Below are 21739 nucleotides of genomic sequence, written 5' to 3' on the forward strand. Positions count from 1 at the left end.
ATCCACATCTCTTATCTATAGGACACTATCCACATCTCTTATCTCCAGGACACTATCCACATCTCTTATCTCCAGGACACTATCCACATCTCTCATCTACAGGATACTATCCACATCTCTTATCTATAGGACACTATCCACATCTCTCATCTCCAGGACACTATCCACATCTCTTATCTACAGGACACTATCCACATCTCTCATCTACAGGATACTATCCACATCTTTCAACTATAGGACACTATCCACATCTCTCAACTATAGGACACTATCCACATCTCTTATCTACAGGATACTATCCACACCTCTCAACTATAGGACACTATCCACATCTCTTATCTCCAGGACACTATCCACATCTCTTATCTCCAGGACACTATCCACATCTCTTATCTACAGGACACTATCCACATCTCTTATCTCCAGGACACTATCCACATCTTATCTATAGGACACTATCCACATCTCTTATCTATAGGACACTATCCACATCTCTTATCTATAGGACACTATCCACATCTCTTATCTCCAGGACACTATCCACATCTCTTATCTCCAGGACACTATCCACATCTTATCTATAGGACACTATCCACATCTCTTATCTATAGGACACTATCCACATCTCTTATCTATAGGACACTATCCACATCTCTTATCTATAGGACACTATCCACATCTCTTATCTCCAGGACACTATCCACATCTCTCATCTACAGGATATTATCCACATCTCTTATCTATAGGACACTATCCACATCTCTTATCTATAGGACACTATCCACATCTCTCATCTCCAGGACACTATCCACATCTCTTATCTACAGGACACTATCCACATCTCTCATCTACAGGATACTATCCACATCTTTCAACTATAGGACACTATCCACATCTCTCATCTACAGGATACTATCCTCATCTCTCATCTACAGGATACTATCCACATCTCTCAACTATAGGACACTATCCACATCTCTTATCTACAGGATACTATCCACATCTCTCAACTATAGGACACTACCCACATCTCTTATCTCCAGGATACTATCCACATCTCTTATCTCCAGGACACTATCCACATCTCTTATCTACAGGACACTATCCACATCTCTTATCTCCAGGACACTATCCACATCTTATCTATAGGACACTATCCACATCTCTTATCTATAGGACACTATCCACATCTCTTATCTATAGGACACTATCCACATCTCTTATCTCCAGGACACTATCCACATCTCTTATCTCCAGGACACTATCCACATCTCTCATCTACAGGACACTATCCACATCTCTTATCTACAGGACACTATCCACATCTCTCATCTACAGGACACTATCCACATCTCTCATCTACAGGATACTATCCACATCTCTCATCTACAGGATACTATCCACATCTCTCAACTATAGGACACTATCCACATCTCTTATCTACAGGATACTATCCACATCTCTTATCTACAGGACACTATCCACATCTCTTATCTACAGGACACTATCCACATCTCTCATCTACAGGATACTATCCACATCTCTCAACTATAGGACACTATCCACATCTCTCATCTACAGGATACTATCCACACCTCTCAACTATAGGACACTATCCACATCTCTTATCTCCAGGATACTATCCACATCTCTTATCTCCAGGACACTATCCACATCTCTTATCTCCAGGACACTATCCACATCTCTTATCTCCAGGACACTATCCACATCTCTTATCTCCAGGACACTATCCACATCTCTCATCTACAGGATACTATCCACATCTCTTATCTATAGGACACTATCCACATCTCTTATCTATAGGACACTATCCACATCTCTCATCTCCAGGACACTATCCACATCTCTTATCTACAGGACACTATCCACATCTCTCATCTACAGGATACTATCCACATCTTTCAACTATAGGACACTATCCACATCTCTCATCTACAGGATACTATCCACATCTCTCAACTATAGGACACTATCCACATCTCTTATCTACAGGATACTATCTACATCTCTCAACTATAGGACACTATCCACATCTCTTATCTACAGGATACTATCCTCATCTCTCATCTACAGGATACTATCCACATCTCTCAACTATAGGACACTATCCACATCTCTTATCTACAGGATACTATCCACATCTCTCAACTATAGGACACTACCCACATCTCTTATCTCCAGGATACTATCCACATCTCTTATCTCCAGGACACTATCCACATCTCTTATCTACAGGACACTATCCACATCTCTTATCTCCAGGACACTATCCACATCTTATCTATAGGACACTATCCACATCTCTTATCTCCAGGACACTATCCACATCTCTTATCTCCAGGACACTATCCACATCTCTCATCTACAGGATACTATCCACATCTCTTATCTATAGGACACTATCCACATCTCTCATTTCCAGGACACTATCCACATCTCTTATCTACAGGACACTATCCACATCTCTCATCTACAGGATACTATCCACATCTTTCAACTATAGGACACTATCCACATCTCTCGGGTATCTGTTATCTATAGGACACTATCCACATCTCTTATCTATAGGACACTATCCACATCTCTCGGGTATCTGTTATCTATAGGACACGCTCCAAATACTTCCACTGTTGACAGACTTCAATTAACTACAGAAAAAGAACAGAATAACACAATAATTATTTCCAGAGCCCTCTGGTTATTTGGATCCTTTTTAATAACTGTAAAATGCCAGCGCCTGAGGAAAAACCCATCAAATGTGACCTGCCTGAAGATTGGCTGAACGGCGACGAGGAACAGAACGGAACAAGAGAAAAGATAATCTGTTTTGAAAAGTCAGTGTTATTTAAGATAAATGCAGGCTAGAAGTGACATTTACAACATTGACTGGAGGCTAAACGTGTAGGTGTGTGTGTGTGTGTGTGTGTGTGTGTGTGTTGTCTGATTGGTGAGATGCCATTTGAAACGCTGACAGAGATAGAGTGATGTGAAGGATTCTGGGACTGTGAACAGCAAAGCACTGATAGTGTGATGGATCAGAACAAGTATAAACCACACTTACAGTGCCTGGAGGAAGTATTTATTCCACTTGACTTATTCTACATTTTGTGTTACAGCCTGAATTCAAAATGGATTAAATTGATTTTTTTTCTCTCTCACCCATCTACACACAATACCCCATAATGACAAAAGTGCAAACATGTTTTTTTTAAGTACAGAAATCTCATTTTTATAAGTATTCACCCGGGTCAATACTTTGTAGAAGCACCTTTGGCGTTGATTACAGCTTTGAGTCGTCTTGGGTATGTCTGTATCAGCTTTGCACATCTGGATTTGGGGATTTTCTCAAGCTCTGTTAAGTTAGATGGAGAGCCTTTCCACAGATGTTCAATGGGATCCAAGTCTGGGCTTTGGCTGGGCCACTCAAGGACTTTCACATTCTAGTGAAAATTTGAGCATTGCTTTGGCTGTATGCTTAGGGTCATTGTCCTGTTGGAAAAGTAAATCTTCACCACAGTCTAAGGTTGTTTGCACTCTGTAGCAGGTTCTCAAGGATTTGCCTGTATTTGGCTCCATTCATTGTTCCCTCTATCCTTACCAGTCTCCCAGTCCCTGCCGCTGAAAAGCATCCCCATAGCATGATGCTGCCACCACCATGCTTCACCGTAGGGATGGTGTTAGACGGGTGATGAGCTGTGCCTGGTTTTCTCCAGACATAGCGCTTTGCATTCAGGCCAAAGAGTTACATTTTTGTCTCATCAGACCACAGGATCTTTTGCCTTATGATCTCAGTCTTTCATTTGCCTTTTTGCAAACTCCAGGTGTGCTGTCATCTGCCTTTTTCTCAGGAGTGGCTTCCGTCTGGACACCTGCTCATCGAACATCTCATTCCAAAATCATGGGCATTAATATGGAGTTGGTCCCCCTTGAGCTGCTATAACAGCCTCCACTCTTCTGGAAAGGCTTTCCACTAGATGTTGGAACATTGCTACGGGGACTTGCTTCCATTCAGCCACAAGAGCATTAGTGAGGTCGGGCACTGATGTTGGGCGATTAGGCCTGACTCGCAATCGGCGTTCCAATTCATCCCAAAGGTGTTCGATGGGGTTGAGGTCAGGGCTCTGTGAAGGCCAGTCAAATTCTTCCACACCGATCTCGACAATCGAACACCTTTGGGATGAATTGGAACGCCGATTGCGAGTCAGGCCTAATCGCCCAACATCAGTGCCCGACCTCACTAATGCTCTTGTGGCTGAGGTCTGTATGGACCTTGCTTTGTGCACAGGGGCATTGTCATGTTGAAACAGGAAAGGGCCTTCCCCAAACTGTTGCCACAAAGTTGGAAGCACAGAATCGTCTAGAATGTCACTGTATGCATCACTCCAGAGAACATGTTTCCACTAATCCAGAGTCCAATGGCGGCAAGCTTTACGCCACTCCAGCTGACGCTTGGCATTGCGCATGGTGATCTTAGGCTTGTGTGCGGCTGCTCGGTCACAGAAATCCATTTAATTAAGCTCCCGACAAACAGTTATTGTGCTGACGTTGCTTCCAGAGGCAGTTTGTAACTCGGTAGTGAGTGTTGCAACAGAGGACACTTCCTTCGCGGCTGAACCGTTGTTGCTCCTAGACGTTTTCACTTCACAATTACAGCACTTACAGTTGACCGGGGCAGCTCTAGCAGGGCAGAAATTTGACGAACTGTCTTGTTGGAAAGGTGGCATCCTATGACGGTGCCACATTGAAAGTCACTGAGCTCTTCAGTAAGGCCATTCTACGGCTAATGTTTGTCTATGGAGATTGCATGGCGGTGGTCGATTTTTTTACACCTGTCAGCAACGGGTGTGGCTGAAACAGCCGAATCCACTAATTTGAAGGGGTGTCCACATACTGCTGTATATATAGTGTATCTACTATATAGGGAATAGTGTGGCATTTGTGACTGGTAGTGTATGCTTCATCACAATTTTATCACAGAGATCTACGGACAGTTCCTTGGACTTCATGGTATAGTTTCTGCTCTGACGTGCCCTGTCAACTGTGGGATCTTATATACAGTTGAAGTCGGAAGTTTACATACACTTAGGTTGGAGTCATTAAAACTCGTTTTTCAACCACTTTCTTGTTACAAATTATAGTTTTGGCAAGTCGGTTAGGACATCTACTTTGTGCATGACACAAGTCATTTTTCCAACAATTGTTTACAGACAGATTATTTCACTTATAATTCACTGTATCACAATTCCAGTGGGTCAGATGTTTACATACACTAAGTTGACTGTGCCTTTAAACAGCCAGAAAATCATGTCATGGCTTTAGAAGCTTCTGATAGGCTAATTGACATAATTTGAGTCAATTGGAGGTGTACCTGTGGATTTATTTCAAGGTCTACCTTCAAACTCAGTGCCTCTTTGCTTGATATCATGGGAAAACGAAAAGAAATCAGCCAAGACCTCAGAAAATTAATTGTAGACCTCCACAAGTTTGGTTCATCCTTGGGAGCAATTTCCAAATGCCTGAAGGTACCACGTTCATCTGTACAAACAATTGTACGCAAGTATAAACACCATGGGACCACGCAGCCGTCATACTGCTCATGAATGAGACGCGTTCTGTCTCCTAGAGATGAACGTACAGTGAGGTAAAAAAGTATTTGATCCCCTGCTGATTTTGTACGTTTGCCCACTGACAAAGACATGATCAGTCTATAATTTTAATGGTAGGTATATTTGAACAGTGAGAGACAGAATAACACAAAAAAAATCCAGAAAAACTACAAGAAACGTCTGACCTCTGTGATTGCCAACAAGGGTTTTGCGACCAAGTACTAAGTCATGTTTTGCAGAGGGGTCAAATACTTATTTCCCTCATTAAAATGCTAATCAATTTATAACATTTTTGACATGCGTTTTTCTGGATTTTTTTGTTGTTATTCTGTCTCTCACTGTTCAAATAAACCTACCATTAAAATTATAGACTGATCATTTCTTTGTCAGTGGGCAAACATACAAAATCAGCAGGGGATCAAATACTTTTTTCCCTCACTGTATACAGTGTTGTAACAATGTGCAAATAGTTAAAGTACAAATGGGAAAAGAAATAAACATAAATATGGGTTGTATTTACAATGGTGTTTGTTCTTCACTGGTTGCCCTTTACTTGTGGCAACAGGTCACAAATATTGTGGCTGTGATGGCACACTGTGGTATTTCACCCAGTAGATAAGGGAGTTTATCAAAATTGGGTTTGTTTTTGAATTCTTTGTGGATCTCTGTAATCTGAGGGAAATATGTGTCTCTAATATGGTCATACATTTGGCAGGAGGTTAGGAAGTGCAGCTCAGTTTCCATCTCATTTTGTGGGCAGTGTGCACATAGCCTGTCTTCTCTTGAGAGCCAGGTCAGTGGGCAAACATACAAAATCAGCAGGGGATCAAATACTTTTTTCCCTCACTGTACTTTGGTGCGAAAAGTGCAAATCAATCCCAGAACAACAGCAAAGGACCTTGTGAAGATTCTGGAGGAAACAGGTACAAAAGTATCTATATCCACAGTAAAACGAGTCCTATATCGACATAACCTGAAAGGCCGCTCAGCAAGGAAGAAGCCACTGCTCCAAAACCGCCATAAAAAAGCCAGACTACGGTTTGTAACTGCACATGGGGACAAAGATCTTACTTTTTGGAGAAATGTCATCTTGTCTGATGAAACAAAAATAGAACTGTTTGGCCATAATGACCATTGTTATGTTTGGAGGAAAAATGGGGTGCTAGCAAGCCGAAGAACACCATCCCAACCGTGAAGCACGGGGTTGGCAGCATCATGCGAAAAACTGAGTTTAAATGTATTTGGCTAAGGTGTATGTAAACTTCCGACTTCAACTGTAGACAGGTGTGTTTTTTTTCTAAATCATTTCCAAACAATTGAATTGGTCACAGGTGGACTCCAATCAAGGATGATCAAAGGAAATTGGAAGCACCTGAGCTCAATTTGGAGTGTCATAACAAAGGGTTTGAATACTTACGTAAATGAGATATTTCTGTATTGCATTTTCAATAAATTTGCTAAAATGTCAATTTAATCAATGTTGAATTCAGGCTGCAACACAACAAAATGTGGAATAAGTCAAGGGGTGTGAATACTTCCTGAATGCACTGTATTGCTCTGTGGTGGTGTTAATATTCTATTTTCAATGTTTTATTTTTTGTTTGTGTGTCATAGTTACAGCGAATAAGTGTGTGTAGGCTTGTGTGTGTCAAGGTGTGTGATTGGTGTGTGTATGGTGTGTGATTGGTGTGTGTATGGTGTGTGATTGTTGTGTGATTGGTGTGTGTCAGGGTGTGTGTATGGTGTGTGATTGGTGTGTGTATGGTGTGTGATTGGTGTGTGTATGGTGTGTGATTGGTGTGTGTATGGTGTGTGTATGGTGTGTGTATGGTGTGTGTATGGTGTGTGTATGGTGTGTGTATGGTGTGTGTCAGGGTGGGGTCTTGCTGTGGTGGTAGCTTGATTAAAATGATTCATGGTGGATTAATACGTTATGACAGAGAGCCAGCTGGACGTCACAGTCATAATTACAACCCTGCACCACAAATAGTCTGCGTCCCAAATGGCTGCACCCTATCACCTTTATACTGCATAATTTTTTGTAGTGCACTATATAGGGAACATGGTGCCATTTGGGACGCAGACAAAGTCAATAACATCCAGCTATCTAGAGTCACATAACAGTCATCTTCAACCTCCTCTCAAAAAACACAAGCCCGCTACAGTCACTGCTGGACAACAGAGAGAAAAAAAACTAACAGAGAAACGGTGAGAGAATGAAATTGAGAGAGACGAGCGATGAAGAAAGAGAGAGCGAGAGCAAAGGAGAGAGAGAGACAGGTGATGGAGAGAGAGAGAGAGAGAGAGAGAGACAGGCGATGGAGAGAGAGAGAGAGAGACAGGCGATGGAGAGAGAGAGAGACAGGCGATGGAGAGAGAGAGAGAGACAGGCGATGGAGAGAGAGAGAGAGACAGGCGATGGAGAGAGAGAGAGAGACAGGCGATGGAGAGAGCGAGAGAGACAGGCGATGGAGAGAGAGAGAGAGACAGGCGATGGAGAGAGAGAGAGAGAGAGAGACAGGCGATGGAGAGAGAGAGAGAGAGAGACAGGCGATGGAGAGAGAGAGAGAGAGACAGGCGATGGAGAGAGAGAGAGACAGGCGATGGAGAGAGAGAGAGACAGGCGATGGAGAGAGAGAGAGAGACAGGCGATGGAGAGAGAGAGAGACAGGCGATGGAGAGAGAGAGAGAGACAGGCGATGGAGAGAGAAAGAGAGACAGGCGATGGAGAGAGAGAGAGACAGGCGATGGAAAGAGAGACAGGCGATGGAGAGAGAGAGAGAGACAGGCGATGGAGAGAGAGACAGGCGATGGAGAGAGAGAGACAGGCGATGGAGAGAGAGAGACAGGCGATGGAGAGAGAGAGAGAGACAGGCGATGGAGAGAGAGAGAGACAGGCGATGGAGAGAGAGAGAGAGACAGGCGATGGAGAGAGAGAGAGAGACAGGCGATGGAGAGAGAGACAGGCGATGGAGAGAGAGAGAGAGACAGGCGATGGAGAGAGAGACAGGCGATGGAGAGAGAGAGAGACAGGCGATGGAGAGAGAGAGAGACAGGCGATGGAGAGAGAGAGAGACAGGCGATGGAGAGAGAGAGAGACAGGCGATGGAGAGAGAGAGAGACAGGCGATGGAAGAGAGAGAGAGAGACAGGCGATGGAGAGAGAGAGAGACAGGCGATGGAAGAGAGAGAGAGAGACAGGCGATGGAGAGAGAGAGAGAGACAGGCGATGGAGGAGAGAGAGAGACAGGCGATGGAGAGAGAGAGAGACAGGCGATGGAGAGAGAGAGAGACAGGCGATGGAGAGAGAGAGAGAGACAGGCGATGGAGAGAGAGAGAGACAGGCGATGGAGAGAGAGAGAGACAGGCGATGGAGGAGAGAGAGAGAGACAGGCGATGGAGAGAGAGAGAGACAGGCGATGGAGAGAGAGAGAGAGACAGGCGATGGAGAGAGAGAGAGACAGGCGATGGAGAGAGAGAGAGACAGGCGATGGAGAGAGAGAGAGACAGGCGATGGAGAGAGAGAGAGAGACAGGCGATGGAGAGAGAGAGAGAGACAGGCGATGGAGAGAGAGAGAGAGAGACAGGCGATGGAGAGAGAGAGAGAGACAGGCGATGGAGAGAGAGAGAGAGAGACAGGCGATGGAGAGAGAGAGAGACAGGCGATGGAGAGAGAGAGAGAGACAGGCGATGGAGAGAGAGAGAGAGACAGGCGATGGAGAGAGAGAGAGAGACAGGCGAGAGAGAGAGAGAGAGACAGGCGATGGAGAGAGAGAGAGACAGGCGATGGAGAGAGAGAGAGACAGGCGATGGAGAGAGAGATAGACAGGCGATGGAGAGAGAGAGAGAGACAGGCGATGGAGAGAGAGAGAGACAGGCGATGGAGAGAGAGAGAGAGACAGTTGATGGAGAGAGAGAGAGAGACAGGCGATGGAGAGAGAGAGAGAGACAGGCGATGGAGAGAGAGAGAGAGACAGGCGATGGAGAGAGAGAGAGAGACAGGCGATGGAGAGAGAGAGAGAGAGACAGGCGATGGAGAGAGAGAGAGAGACAGGCGATGGAGAGAAGAGAGAGAGACAGGCGATGGAGAGAGAGAGAGACAGGCGATGGAGAGAGAGAGAGAGACAGGCGATGGAGAGAGAGAGAGACAGGCGATGGAGAGAGAGAGAGACAGGCGATGGAGAGAGAGAGAGAGAGACAGGCGATGGAGAGAAAGAGAGAGACAGGAGATGGAGAGAGAGAGAGAGAGACAGGCGATGGAGAGAGAGAGAGAGAGACAGGCGATGGAGAGAGAGAGAGACAGGCGATGGAGAGAGAGAGAGACAGGCGATGGAGAGAGAGAGAGACAGGCGATGGAGAGAGAGAGAGATGGAGGCTATGTGCACACTGTCCACCTCACACTGCCCACAAAATGAGGTGGAAACTGAGCTGCACTTCCTAACCTCCTGCCAAATGTATGACCATATTAGAGACACATATTTCCCTCAGATTACAGCGATCCACAAAGAATTCGAAAACAAACCCAATTTTGATAAACTCCCTTATCTACTGGGTGAAAAACCACAGTGTGCCATCACAGCTGCAAGATTTGTGACCTGTTGCCAAAAGAAAAGGGCAACCAGTGAAGAACAAACACCATTGTAAATACAACCCATATTTATGTTTATTTATTTTCCCATTTGTACTTTAACTATTTGCTCATTGTTACAACACTGTATATATATATATAATATGACATCTGAAATGTCCTTATTCTTTTGAAACTTCTGAGTGTAATGTTTACTGTTAATATTTATTGTTTATTTCACTTTTGTTTACTATCTACTTCACTTGCTTTGGCAATGTTAACACACGTTTCCCATGCCAATAAAGCCCTTAAATTGAAATTGAATTGAATTGAGAGAGACAGGCGATGGAGAGAGAGAGAGACAGGCGATGGAGAGAGAGAGAGAGAGACAGGCGATGGAGAGAGAGAGAGACAGGCGATGGAGAGAGAGAGAGACAGGCGATGGAGAGAGACAGGCGATGGAGAGAGACAGGCGATGGAGAGAGAGAGAGACAGGCGATGGAGAGAGAGAGAGACAGGCGATGGAGAGAGAGAGAGACAGGCGATGGAGAGAGAGAGAGACAGGCGATGGAGAGAGAGAGAGAGAGGCGATGGAGAGAGAGAGAGAGAGACAGGTGATGGAGAGAGAGAGAGAGACAGGCGATGGAGAGAGAGAGAGAGACAGGCGATGGAGAGAGAGAGAGACAGGCGATGGAGAGAGAGAGAGACAGGCGATGGAGAGAGAGAGAGACAGGCGATGGCGAGAGAGAGAGACAGGCGATGGAGAGAGAGAGAGACAGGCGATGGAGAGAGTGGAGCCAGAACCTTCATTAAAGCCGCTCAGTGTTTGGTTATTTATTTACTAGACCGCTAATTTGAATAAACCAATTACATGCCATTCAGACGGCAGAATGGGCCGCTACTCCCAGAGAGATAGCTAGCTGGAGAAAAACACCAACAACACAAATCACTTTCTTTTATTTTCTCCTGGGGGGAGGGGCTGTAGATGTAGACTAAGTAGGTGGAAGACAAAGAGAGACAGAGAGCGAGAGGGGAAGCGAGAGAGAGGAAGAGAGAGGAGAGAGAGCGTGAGAGAGAGAGAGAGTGAGAGTGTAAGAGAGAGAGTGTGAGAAACAGAGAGAGAGAGAGCGAGAGAGAGAGAGAGAGAGAGCGAGAGAGAGAGAGCGAGGAGAGAGAGAGAGAGAGAGAGAGAGAGAGAGAGAGAGAGACAGAGACAGAGAGACAGAGAGAGAGAGAGAGAGACAGAGACAGAGACAGAGAGAGAGAGAGAGAGAGAGAGAGAGAGAGACGGATGGCTGGATGCTACCTATGAGAGGCTACCCCCAACATTCCTTACCTTTTTCCCATCTTCCCCTGCTTCCCTGGACATCACTTTGGTCTGAAACAAGAAGAGAGGTGACCATCAGAACACAGAATGGAAGTGACAGACAGATGGAGAGAGGAAAATAGAGCTGTGTGCTGCTTCTCTAAAGGTTCTCTCTAGCAGGGCAGTTGTCTAGTTGTCTCAGCTTGATGATTTATCAGTCCACTAATAAACACCAATTATTCATTTATCAGCCAGCCCTCTCCCCCACTCTCCTCCTCCCCTCCCTCTCCCACTCTACTCCCTCACCCCCACTCACCCCTCCCTCTCCCTCACTCTCCCCCACTCTCCCCTCCCCCACCCCCACATCCACTCTCCCACCCTCCCCCACTCTTCCCTCCCCCCACCCCCCACTCTCCCCTCCCCCACCCCCCACTCTCCCTCCCTCACCCCCCACTCTCCCTCCCTCTCCCCTCCACCACTCTCCCTCTCCTCCACTCTCCCCCCACTCTCCCTCTCCTCCACTCTCCCCTCCCCCACCCCCACTCTCCCTCTCCTCCACTCTCCCTCCCCCACCCCCCACTCTCCCTCTCCTCCACTCTCCCCTCCCCCCACTCTCCCTCTCCTCCACTCTCCCCTCCCCCACCCCCACTCTCCTCCCTCTCCCCTCCCACCCCCACTCTCCCTCTCCTCCACTCTCCCTCCCCCACTCACGAGCAGCAACTATAAAATAACACACACACGACCAACCAACCAATCCACCCCATTAACAGGTCAGAGGTCATACTCTGTGTGATGTCACTGACTGACCTGTGCGAGGGAGGTGCTCCGCCCCCTCCCGGTCTCCGTGGTGACCCTGTCCCCGCCCCTCCCTCCCTGGGAGGAGGTACACTTGTAGCAGCTCCAGGCCTGCAGTAGCCTGTGCCCCACATGGCCACTCCCCTTCCGCTGCAGACACTGGCAGTGGTACAGGTGGCCACAGCTACAATACACACACACACACACACACACACACACACAGAGAGACACACACACACACACACACACACAGAGACAGAGACACACACACACACACACAGAGACACACACACACATACACACACACACACACACACACACACAGAGACAGAGACACACACAGAGACAGACACACACACACACACACAGAGAGACAGAGGCACACACAGAGACACACACACACAGAGACATAGACACACACACACACACAAACAGACACACACACACACAGATATCCAAAAGGTGTTAACAGCATTACCGTGTGTAGATCCTCCACTACAGCACCACCCTGGGAAATGTTCAGTGAGGTGATAGGTTCAGAACATTGTCCTGTAAATATATCTGACTCCATTCATACTTATCAGAACATGACAGTCAGTATCTAGATAACACATTTCTATCTGAATGTTGTTACGTTGCAACCCTGGTGATTACCTGAATATGATGATTTCCTCTGGGCTGTCGTGGCGTCTCTTGTACTGCTGGAGACAGATGTTACAGTGGTCCTGACGGGGGTGGAGCCCCCTGCTGACCGCCGCTCGCAGATGAGACAGGGACCAGTGGAGGTCATGGTTCAACAGACTGGTGGTGGTCTCCAGTAATGTCTGGGGGGAGGGAATATATTTTTTTGATTACATTTATTGTAGCCTGGTTCCAGATCAGTTTGTGCTCTTGACAAATGTTTGAAAGAGACTGGCTAGATGTATTGTTTTCTTCCCCATGAAATTATTTTTCACAGAATCATACATTTCCACAAAATGTCAGTCATCCTGTCCTCTCTCAGCATGTTAAATAGTACTGTACAACCCACCAGTCACCCTGTCCTCTCTCAGCATGTTAAATAGTACTGTACAACCCACCAGTCACCCTGTCCTCCCTCAGCATGTTAAATAGTACTGTACAACCCACCAGTCACCCTGTCCTCTCTCAGCATGTTAAATAGTACTGTACAACCCACCAGTCACCCTGTCCTCTCTCAGCATGTTAAATAGTACTGTACAACCCACCAGTCACCCTGTCCTCTCTCAGCATGTTAAATAGTACTGTACAACCCACCAGTCACCCTGTCCTCTCTCAGCATGTTAAATAGTACTGTACAACCCACCAGTCACCCTGTCCTCTCTCAGCATGTTAAATAGTACTGTACAACCCACCAGTCACCCTGTCCTCTCTCAGCATGTTAAATAGTACTGTACAACCCACCAGTCACCCTGTCCTCTCTCAGCATGTTAAATAGTACTGTACAACCCACCAGTCACCCTGTCCTCTCTCAGCATGTTAAATAGTACTGTACAACCCACCAGTCACCCTGTCCTCTCTCAGCATGTTAAATAGTACTGTACAACCCACCAGTCACCCTGTCCTCTCTCAGCATGTTAAATAGTACTGCTACAACCCACCAGTCACCCTGTCCTCTCTCAGCATGTTAAATAGTACTGTACAACCCACCAGTCACCCTGTCCTCTCTCAGCATGTTAAATAGTACTGTACAACCCACCAGTCACCCTGTCCTCTCTCAGCATGTTAAATAGTACTGTACAACCCACCAGTCACCCTGTCCTCTCTCAGCATGTTAAATAGCACTGGAGGCCTCAGGGAGGGAGAGAAGAGGCCTGCCATGGACACAGTACCACGCGCTAGTTCACACACACACCACTCTATTTCACTGCAATTTGGGAGAGGCAAAGCTGAGAGCTCTTCACTTCTCCTCCTATTGACAGTCCTGCCATTTCTCAAGGTCAGAGCAGACTGGAGTAAAGGAGAGGAGAGGAGAGGAGAGGAGAGGAGAGGAGAGGAGAGGAGAGGAGAGGAGAGGAGAGGAGAGGAGAGGAGAGGAGAGGAGAGGAGAGGAGAGGAGAGGAGAGGAGAGGAGAGGAGAGGAGAGGAGAGGAGAGGAGAGGAGAGGAGAGGAGAGGGGAGGGAGGGGCAAGGAGGGAGGAGAGGGAGGAGGGAGGAGAGGAGGGAGGAAGAAAAAGAGTGAGGAGAGGTCTGTGTCCCAAATGGCACCCTAGTCCCTATGTACTATAATGTACTACTTTTGACTAGTGCACTTTAAAGGGAATAGGGTGCCATTTGGGACACAAGGAGAGGAGAGATATCTGTGAAAGTAGCTTTAGCTTCAAAGGAAAAGTCTAGCATTTCATCCCTCAGTGAATTCAACCAGTTCTGCCTGAGTGAGCTGGAGAGAAACAGGTGTGTGTGCTACTTGTTTCACAACGTTTCATCAGCTCTCTGGCAGACTGGGTTTCATCAGCTCTCTGGCAGACTGGGTTTCATCAGCTCTCTGGCAGACTGGGTTTCATCAGCTCTCTGGCAGACTGGGTTTCATCAGCTCTCTGGCAGACAGGGTTTCATCAGCTCTCTGGCAGACTGGGTTTCATCAGCTCTCTGGCAGACTGGGTTTCATCAGCTCTCTGGTAGACTGGGTATCATCAGCTCTCTGGCAGACTGGGTATCATCAGCTCTCTGGCAGACTGGGTTTCATCAGCTCTCTGGCAGACTGGGTATCATCAGCTCTCTGGCAGACTGGGTTTCATCAGCTCTCTGGCAGACTGGGTTTCATCAGCTCTCTGGCAGACTGGGTTTCATCAGCTCTCTGGCAGACTGGGTTTCATCAGCTCTCTGGCAGACTGGGTTTCATCAGCTCTCTGGCAGACTGGGTTTCATCAGCTCTCTGGCAGACTGGGTTTCATCAGCTCTCTGGCAGACTGGGTTTCATCAGCTCTCTGGTAGACTGGGTTTCATCAGCTCTCTGGCAGACTGTGTGGTCGTGGGTGTGGTGCATGGAGTGTGTGAGTGTGTGTGAGTGTGTATATCTGAACAACCGTTATATATGTGTATGTTCAAGGAGTGTCTCTGGTACAGTATGTAAGTGTATGGTAGATGGTGTTCTCTGGAAGCCACCTGTATCCCAGTGTCAACAGGAGTATCTCTGGTATAGTATGTAAGTGTATGGTAGATGGTGTTCTCTGGAAGCCACCTGTATCCCAGTGTCAACAGGAGTGTGTGTGTGTGCTTGTGCGTTTGATATGTGTGTGAGAGATCATGTATAATGTAGGCTGTGTGATTAGCAGATAATAATGAACAGTGGGAGAGTTACAGTACAGCCAGCTAAATAATGCATGCTGCTGATATACACCAGGGAGGGGAGGGGAGGGAGGGGAGGAGGGAGGGGGAGTGGGGGGAGGGGAGGGAGGGGAGAGGAGGGGAGGGGAGGGGAGTGGGGGGAGGGGAGGGGAGGGGAGGGAGGGGAGGGGGAGGGGAGGGGTGGGGGGAGGGAGTGGGGGAGGGAGGGGGAGGGAGGGGAGGGAGGGGAGTGGGGGGAGGGAGGAGGGGAGAGGAGGGAGGGAGGAGGGGAGGGGGGGGAGGGGAGGGAGGGAGGGAGTGGGGGGGAGGGGAGGGAGGGAGGGAGGGGAGGGAGGGAGGGAGGGAGGGGAGGGGAGGGGAGGGGAGAGGAGGGAGGGAGGGGAGGGAGGGAGGGAGGGAGGGGGGGAGGGAGTGGGGGGGAGGGGAGGGAGGGAGGGAGGGAGGGGGGAGGGGAGTGGGGGGCACGCGTAAGTGTGTGTGTGTACGTGAGTGAGTGAGAGTGGGGTGTGTGTATGTGTGTGTGTGTGTGTGTATACAGTGCCATCGGAAAGTATTCAGACCCCTTGACTTTTTCCACATTTTGTTACGTTACAGCCTTGTTCTAAAATGGATTAAATAAATAAAAATCCTCATAAATCTACAAACAATACCACATAATGACAAAGCGAAAATAGGTTTTTAGAAAACTGAAATACCTTATTTACATAAGTATTCAGAACCTTTGCTATGAGACTCGAAATTGAGCTCAGATGCATCCTGTTTCCATTGATCATCCTTGAGATGTTTCTACAACTTGGAGTCCACCTGTGGTAAATTCAATTGATTGGACATGATTTGGAAAAGCACACACCTGTCTATATAAAGGTCCCACAGTTGACAGTGCATGTCAGAGCAAAAACCAAGCCATGAGGTCGAAGGAATAGTCCGTAGAGCTCCGAGACAGGATTGTGTCGAGGTACAGATCTGGGGAAGGGTACCAACAAATGTCTGCAGCATTGAAGGTCCCCAAGAACACAGTGGCCTCCATCATTCTTAAATGGAAGAAGTTTGAAACCACCAAGACTCTTCCTAGAGCTGGCCGCAGGTCAAACTGAGCAATCGAGGGAGAAGGGCCTTGGTCAGGGAGGTGACCAAGAACCCGATGGTCACTCTAACAGAGCTCCAGAGTTCCTCTGTGGAGATGGGAGAACCTTCCAGAAGGACAACCATCTCTGCAGCACTCCACCAATCAGGCCTTTATGGTAGAGTGGCCAGACGGAAGCCACTCCTCAGTAAAAGGCACATGACAGCCCACATGGAGTTTGCCAAAAGGCACCTAAAGGACTCTCAGACCATTTAAAAAAAAAATATTTGACCTTTATTTAACTAGGCAAGTCAGTTAAGAACAAATTGTTATTTACAATGACGGCCTACCCCGGCATACCCTGGACGATGCTAAGCCAATTGTGCGCCGCCCTATGGGACTCCCAATCACGGCCGGTTGTGATACAGCCTGGAATTGAACCAAGGTCTGTAGTGACGCCTCTAGCACTGAGATGCAGTGCCTTAGACCGCTGCGCCACTCGGGAGCCAAAAGAAAAAGAGACAAGATTCTCTGGTGTGATGAAACCAAGATTTAACTCTCTGGCCTGAATGCCGAGCGTCACGTCTGGAGGAAACCTGGCACTATCCCTACGGTGAAGCATGGTGGTGGCAGCATCATACTGTGGGGATGTTTTTCAGTGGCAGGGACTGGGAGACTAGCCAGGATCAAGGCAAAGATGAACAGAGCAAAGTACAGAGAGATCCTTGATGAAAACCTGCTCCAGAGCACTAAGGACCTCAGACTGGTAAGGTTCACCTTACAACAGGACAAGAAGACTTAATGCTGTAATCGCTGCCAAAGGTGCTTCAACAAAGTACTGAGTAAAGGGTCTGAATACATTTCTAAAAACCTGTTTTTGCTTTATCATTATGGGGAATTGTGTGTAGATTGATGACGGAAAAAAAACTATTTAATACATTTTAGAATAAGACTAACGTAACAAAATGTGGAAAAAGTCAAGTGGTCTGAATACTTTCCGAATGTACTGTATGTGTGTGTATATGTATGTGTGTGGGTGGGTGTGTTAAGATTTAGCTACAGTAACACTTGCTTGGCTAGCTCCTGGAGAGACTGCACTGCACCAGACAGGAATGTGTTACATTGATAAGAGTGCACACACACACACAAAAAAATCTCAGACATATACAATTATATCATATAGCACAACATACACATTATTCAAACACACATAAAGGAAAACACTCTAGACTTGATCGGAAGAAAGGTGGAGCGCCCAGGTCAGTTTGATAGGAAGGGAGGGAGGGAGGGAGGGAGGGAGGGAGGGAGGGAGGGAGGGATGAAATGATGGAGGGAGGGAGGAGAGAGAGGCCTTAACAAGTGTTAATTAATCCAGCTTCGTCTGGGCAGGACACACGCTAATCAACTGTGAGTCTGACGCACGCACACACACACACACACACACACCTTGTATGAGCAGGACACACACTAATCAACGGTGAGTGTGAGTGGAGGCGTCTGTAAAAACACTGAAATGAACACCCAGCCCCACTAGGGTTGAGCTTCAGTAGTTACTCTCTCTCACACATACACCCTTCTGTCAGTCAACAACAGGGACACACACACACAGTTACCTGTTCATAGTTGAAGGTCTCCAGCATACCCAGAATAAGGCCTTGTATCTCAGCTAGCTTCCCTTTACCATACACAGGATCCTGAGACACACAGAGAGAGAGAGAGAGAGTCCATAAAGATTCTATAACCACTTAAAAAGGAAGCGATTCCCAAACCTTCCATAACAAAGCCATCACCTACAGAGAGATGAACTTGGAGAAGAGTCCCCTAAGTAAGCTTGTCCTGGGGCTCTGTTCACAAACACAAACAGACCCCACACAGCCCCAGGACAACAACAACAACAACAACAACAACCCAATTAGACCCAACCAAATCATGAGAAAACAAAAAGAGAATTACTTGACACATTGGAAAGAACAAACAAAAAAACAGAGCAAACTAGAATGCTATTTGGCCCTAAACAGAGAGTACACAGTGGCAGAATACCTGACCACTGTGACTGACCCAAACTTAAGGAAAGCTTTGACTATGTACAGACTCAATGAGCATAGCCTTGCTATTGAGAAAGGACCTGGCTCTCAAGAGAAGACAGGCTATGTGCACACTGCCCACAAAATGAGGTGGAAACTGAGCTGCACTTCCTAACCTCCTGCCAAATGTATGACCATATTAGAGACACATATTTCCCTCAGATTACAGCGATCCACAAAGAATTCAAAAACAAAACCAATTTTGATAAACTCCCTTATCTACTGGGTGAAAAACCACAGTGTGCCATCACAGCTGCAAGATTTGTGACCTGTTGCCACAAGAAAAGGGCAACCAGTGAAGAACAAACACCATTGTAAATACAACCCATATTTATGTTTATTTATTTTCCCATTTGTACTTTAACTATTTGCACATTGTTACAACACTGTATATATACATAATATGACATTTGAAATGTCTTTATTCTTTTGAAACTTCTGAGTGTAATGTTTACTGTTAATATTTATTGTTTATTTCACTTTTGTTTACTATCTACTTCACTTGCTTTGGCAATGTTAACACATGTTTCCCATGCCAATAAAGCCCTTAAATTGAAATTGAATTGAGAGAGAGAGAGAGAGCTCTTTACCATACACAGGATCCTGAGACACAGGATCCTGAGACACAGAGAGAGAGAGAGAGAGAGAGAGAGAGAGAGAGAGAGAGAGAGAGAGAGAGAGAGAGAGAGAGAGAGAGAGAGAGAGAGAGAGAGAGAGAGAGAGAGAGAGAGAGAGAGAGAGAGAGAAAGAGAGAAAGAGAGAAAGAGAGAAAGAGAGAAAGAGAGAAAGAGAGAGAGAGAGAGAGAGAGAGAGAGAGAGAGAGAGAGAGTTAGGTACACACACACTCTTTGCACGACTAACACACAACATAAGGAAAGAGAACAGGTACACACACACACAGCGGGCTGCTTGTGGAGGTGCAGAGTGGTCCCCTGTGGGGAGGTTAGTGAGGTGTTAGTAATCATGGTTCAGCCTGCTGAGAAGCTGCTGACGCACATACAGTGGGGAAAGAAAGTATTTAGTCAGCCACCAATTGTGCAAGTTCTCCCACTTAAAAAGATGAGAGAGGCCTGTAATTTTCATCATAGGTACACGTCAACTATGACAGACAAATTGAGAAAAAAAAATCCAGAAAATCACATTGTAGGATTTTTAATGAATTTATTTGCAAATTATGGTGGAAAATAAGTATTTGGTCACCTACAAACAAGCAAGATTTCTGGCTCTCACAGACCTGTAACTTCTTCTTTAAGAGGCTCCTCTGTCCTCCACTCGTTACCTGTATTAATGGCACCTGTTTGAACTTGTTATCAGTATAAAAGACACCTGTTCACAACCTCAAACAGTCACACTCCAAACTCCACTATGGCGAAGACCAAAGAGCTGTCAAAGGACACCAGAAACAAAATTGTAGACCTGCACCAGGCTGGGAAGACTGAATCTGCAATAGGTAAGCAGCTTGGTTTGAAGAAATCAACTGTGGGAGCAATTATTAGGAAATGGAAGACATACAAGACCACTGATAATCTCCCTCGATCTGGGGCTCCACGCAAGATCTCACCCCGTGGGGTCAAAATGATCACAAGAACGGTGAGCAGAAATCCCAGAACCACACGGGGGGACCTAGTGAATGACCTGCAGAGAGCTGGGACCAAAGTAACAAAGCCTACCATCAGTAACACACTACGCCGCCAGGGACTCAAATCCTGCAGTGCAAGATGTGTCCCCCTGCTTAAGCCAGTACATGTCCAGGCCCGTCTGAAGTTTGCTAGAGTGCATTTGGATGATCCAGAAGAGGATTGGGAGAATGTCATATGAAACCAAAATAGAACTTTTTGGTAAAAACTCAACTCGTCGTGTTTGGAGGACAAAGAATGCTGAGTTGCATCCAAAGAACACCATACCTACTGTGAAGCATGGGGGTGGAAACATCATGCTTTGGGGCTGTTTTTCTGCAAAGGGACCAGGACGACTGATCCGTGTAAAGGAAAGAATGAATGGGGCCATGTATCGAGAGATTTTGAGTGAAAACCTCCTTCCGTCAGCAAGGGCATTGAAGATGAAACATGGCTGGGTCTTTCAGCATGACAATGATCCCAAACACACCGCCCGGGCAACGAAGGAGTGGCTTGCAGATCGAAGCATTTCAAGGTCCTGGAGTGGCCTAGCCAGTCTCCAGATCTCAACCCCATAGAAAATCTTTGGAGGGAGTTGAAAGTCTGTGTTGCCCAGCGACAGCCCCAAAACATCACTGCTCTAGAGGAGATCTGCATGGAGGAATGGGCCAAAAATACCAGCAACAGTGTGTGACAACCTTGTGAAGACTTACAGAAAACGTTTGACCTGTGTCATTGCCAACAAAGGGTATATAACAAAGTATTGAGAAACTTTTGTTATTGACCAAATACTTATTTTCCACCATCATTTGCAAATAAATTCATAAAAAATCCTACAATGTGATTTTCTGTTTTTTTTTTCCTCATTTTGTCTGTCCTAGTTGACTTGTACCTATGATGAAAATTACAGGCCTCTCTCATCTTTTTAAGTGGGAGAACTTGCACAATTGGTGGCTGACTAAATACTTTTTTTCCCCACTGTACACTCATCTAGACAATAATAATAATAATAATAATAATAATAATAATAATAATATGCCATTTAGCAGACGCTTTTATCCAAAGCGACTTACAGTTATGTGTGCATACATTTTTACGTATGGGTGGTCCCGGGGATCGAACCCACTACCCTGGCGTTACAAGCGCCATGCTCTACCAATTGAGCTACAGAGGACCACATTTAATAAATGACAAGTATACTGAAGTATACTTAAATATACTACAAATTCATATAATATACGTCAAATACGAGATGTACTTGTGTAGTATATCTGAAATATACTATACATATACTACTATTACACTGAAAAGTGTTTTTTAAATTCATTGTTTTTCAGTCTTTTAGTAGACTATAGTTCACTATCATTACACTGAAA

General features: G+C 46.2%; 1 protein-coding gene across 9 annotated transcripts in view; it reads right to left on the reverse strand.

Moving 5' to 3' along the window:
* Positions 1-21739, reverse strand: part of vps8 (VPS8 subunit of CORVET complex) — a 125258-nt gene that overhangs the window by 15603 nt on the left and 87916 nt on the right. For all 9 annotated transcript variants that reach the window (XM_045207395.1, XM_045207398.1, XM_045207399.1 and 6 more), the window contains 4 exons: positions 18277-18357; positions 12949-13118; positions 12307-12478; positions 11530-11571 (listed from right to left, as the gene is read on the reverse strand). In XM_045207395.1, the coding sequence (XP_045063330.1) occupies positions 11530-11571; positions 12307-12478; positions 12949-13118; positions 18277-18357 (465 nt within the window). The remainder of the gene's footprint in view (positions 1-11529; positions 11572-12306; positions 12479-12948; positions 13119-18276; positions 18358-21739) is intronic.

Source organism: Coregonus clupeaformis, chromosome 24 (genome assembly GCF_020615455.1).
Source record: "Coregonus clupeaformis isolate EN_2021a chromosome 24, ASM2061545v1, whole genome shotgun sequence".
Lineage (NCBI taxonomy): Eukaryota > Metazoa > Chordata > Actinopteri > Salmoniformes > Salmonidae > Coregonus > Coregonus clupeaformis.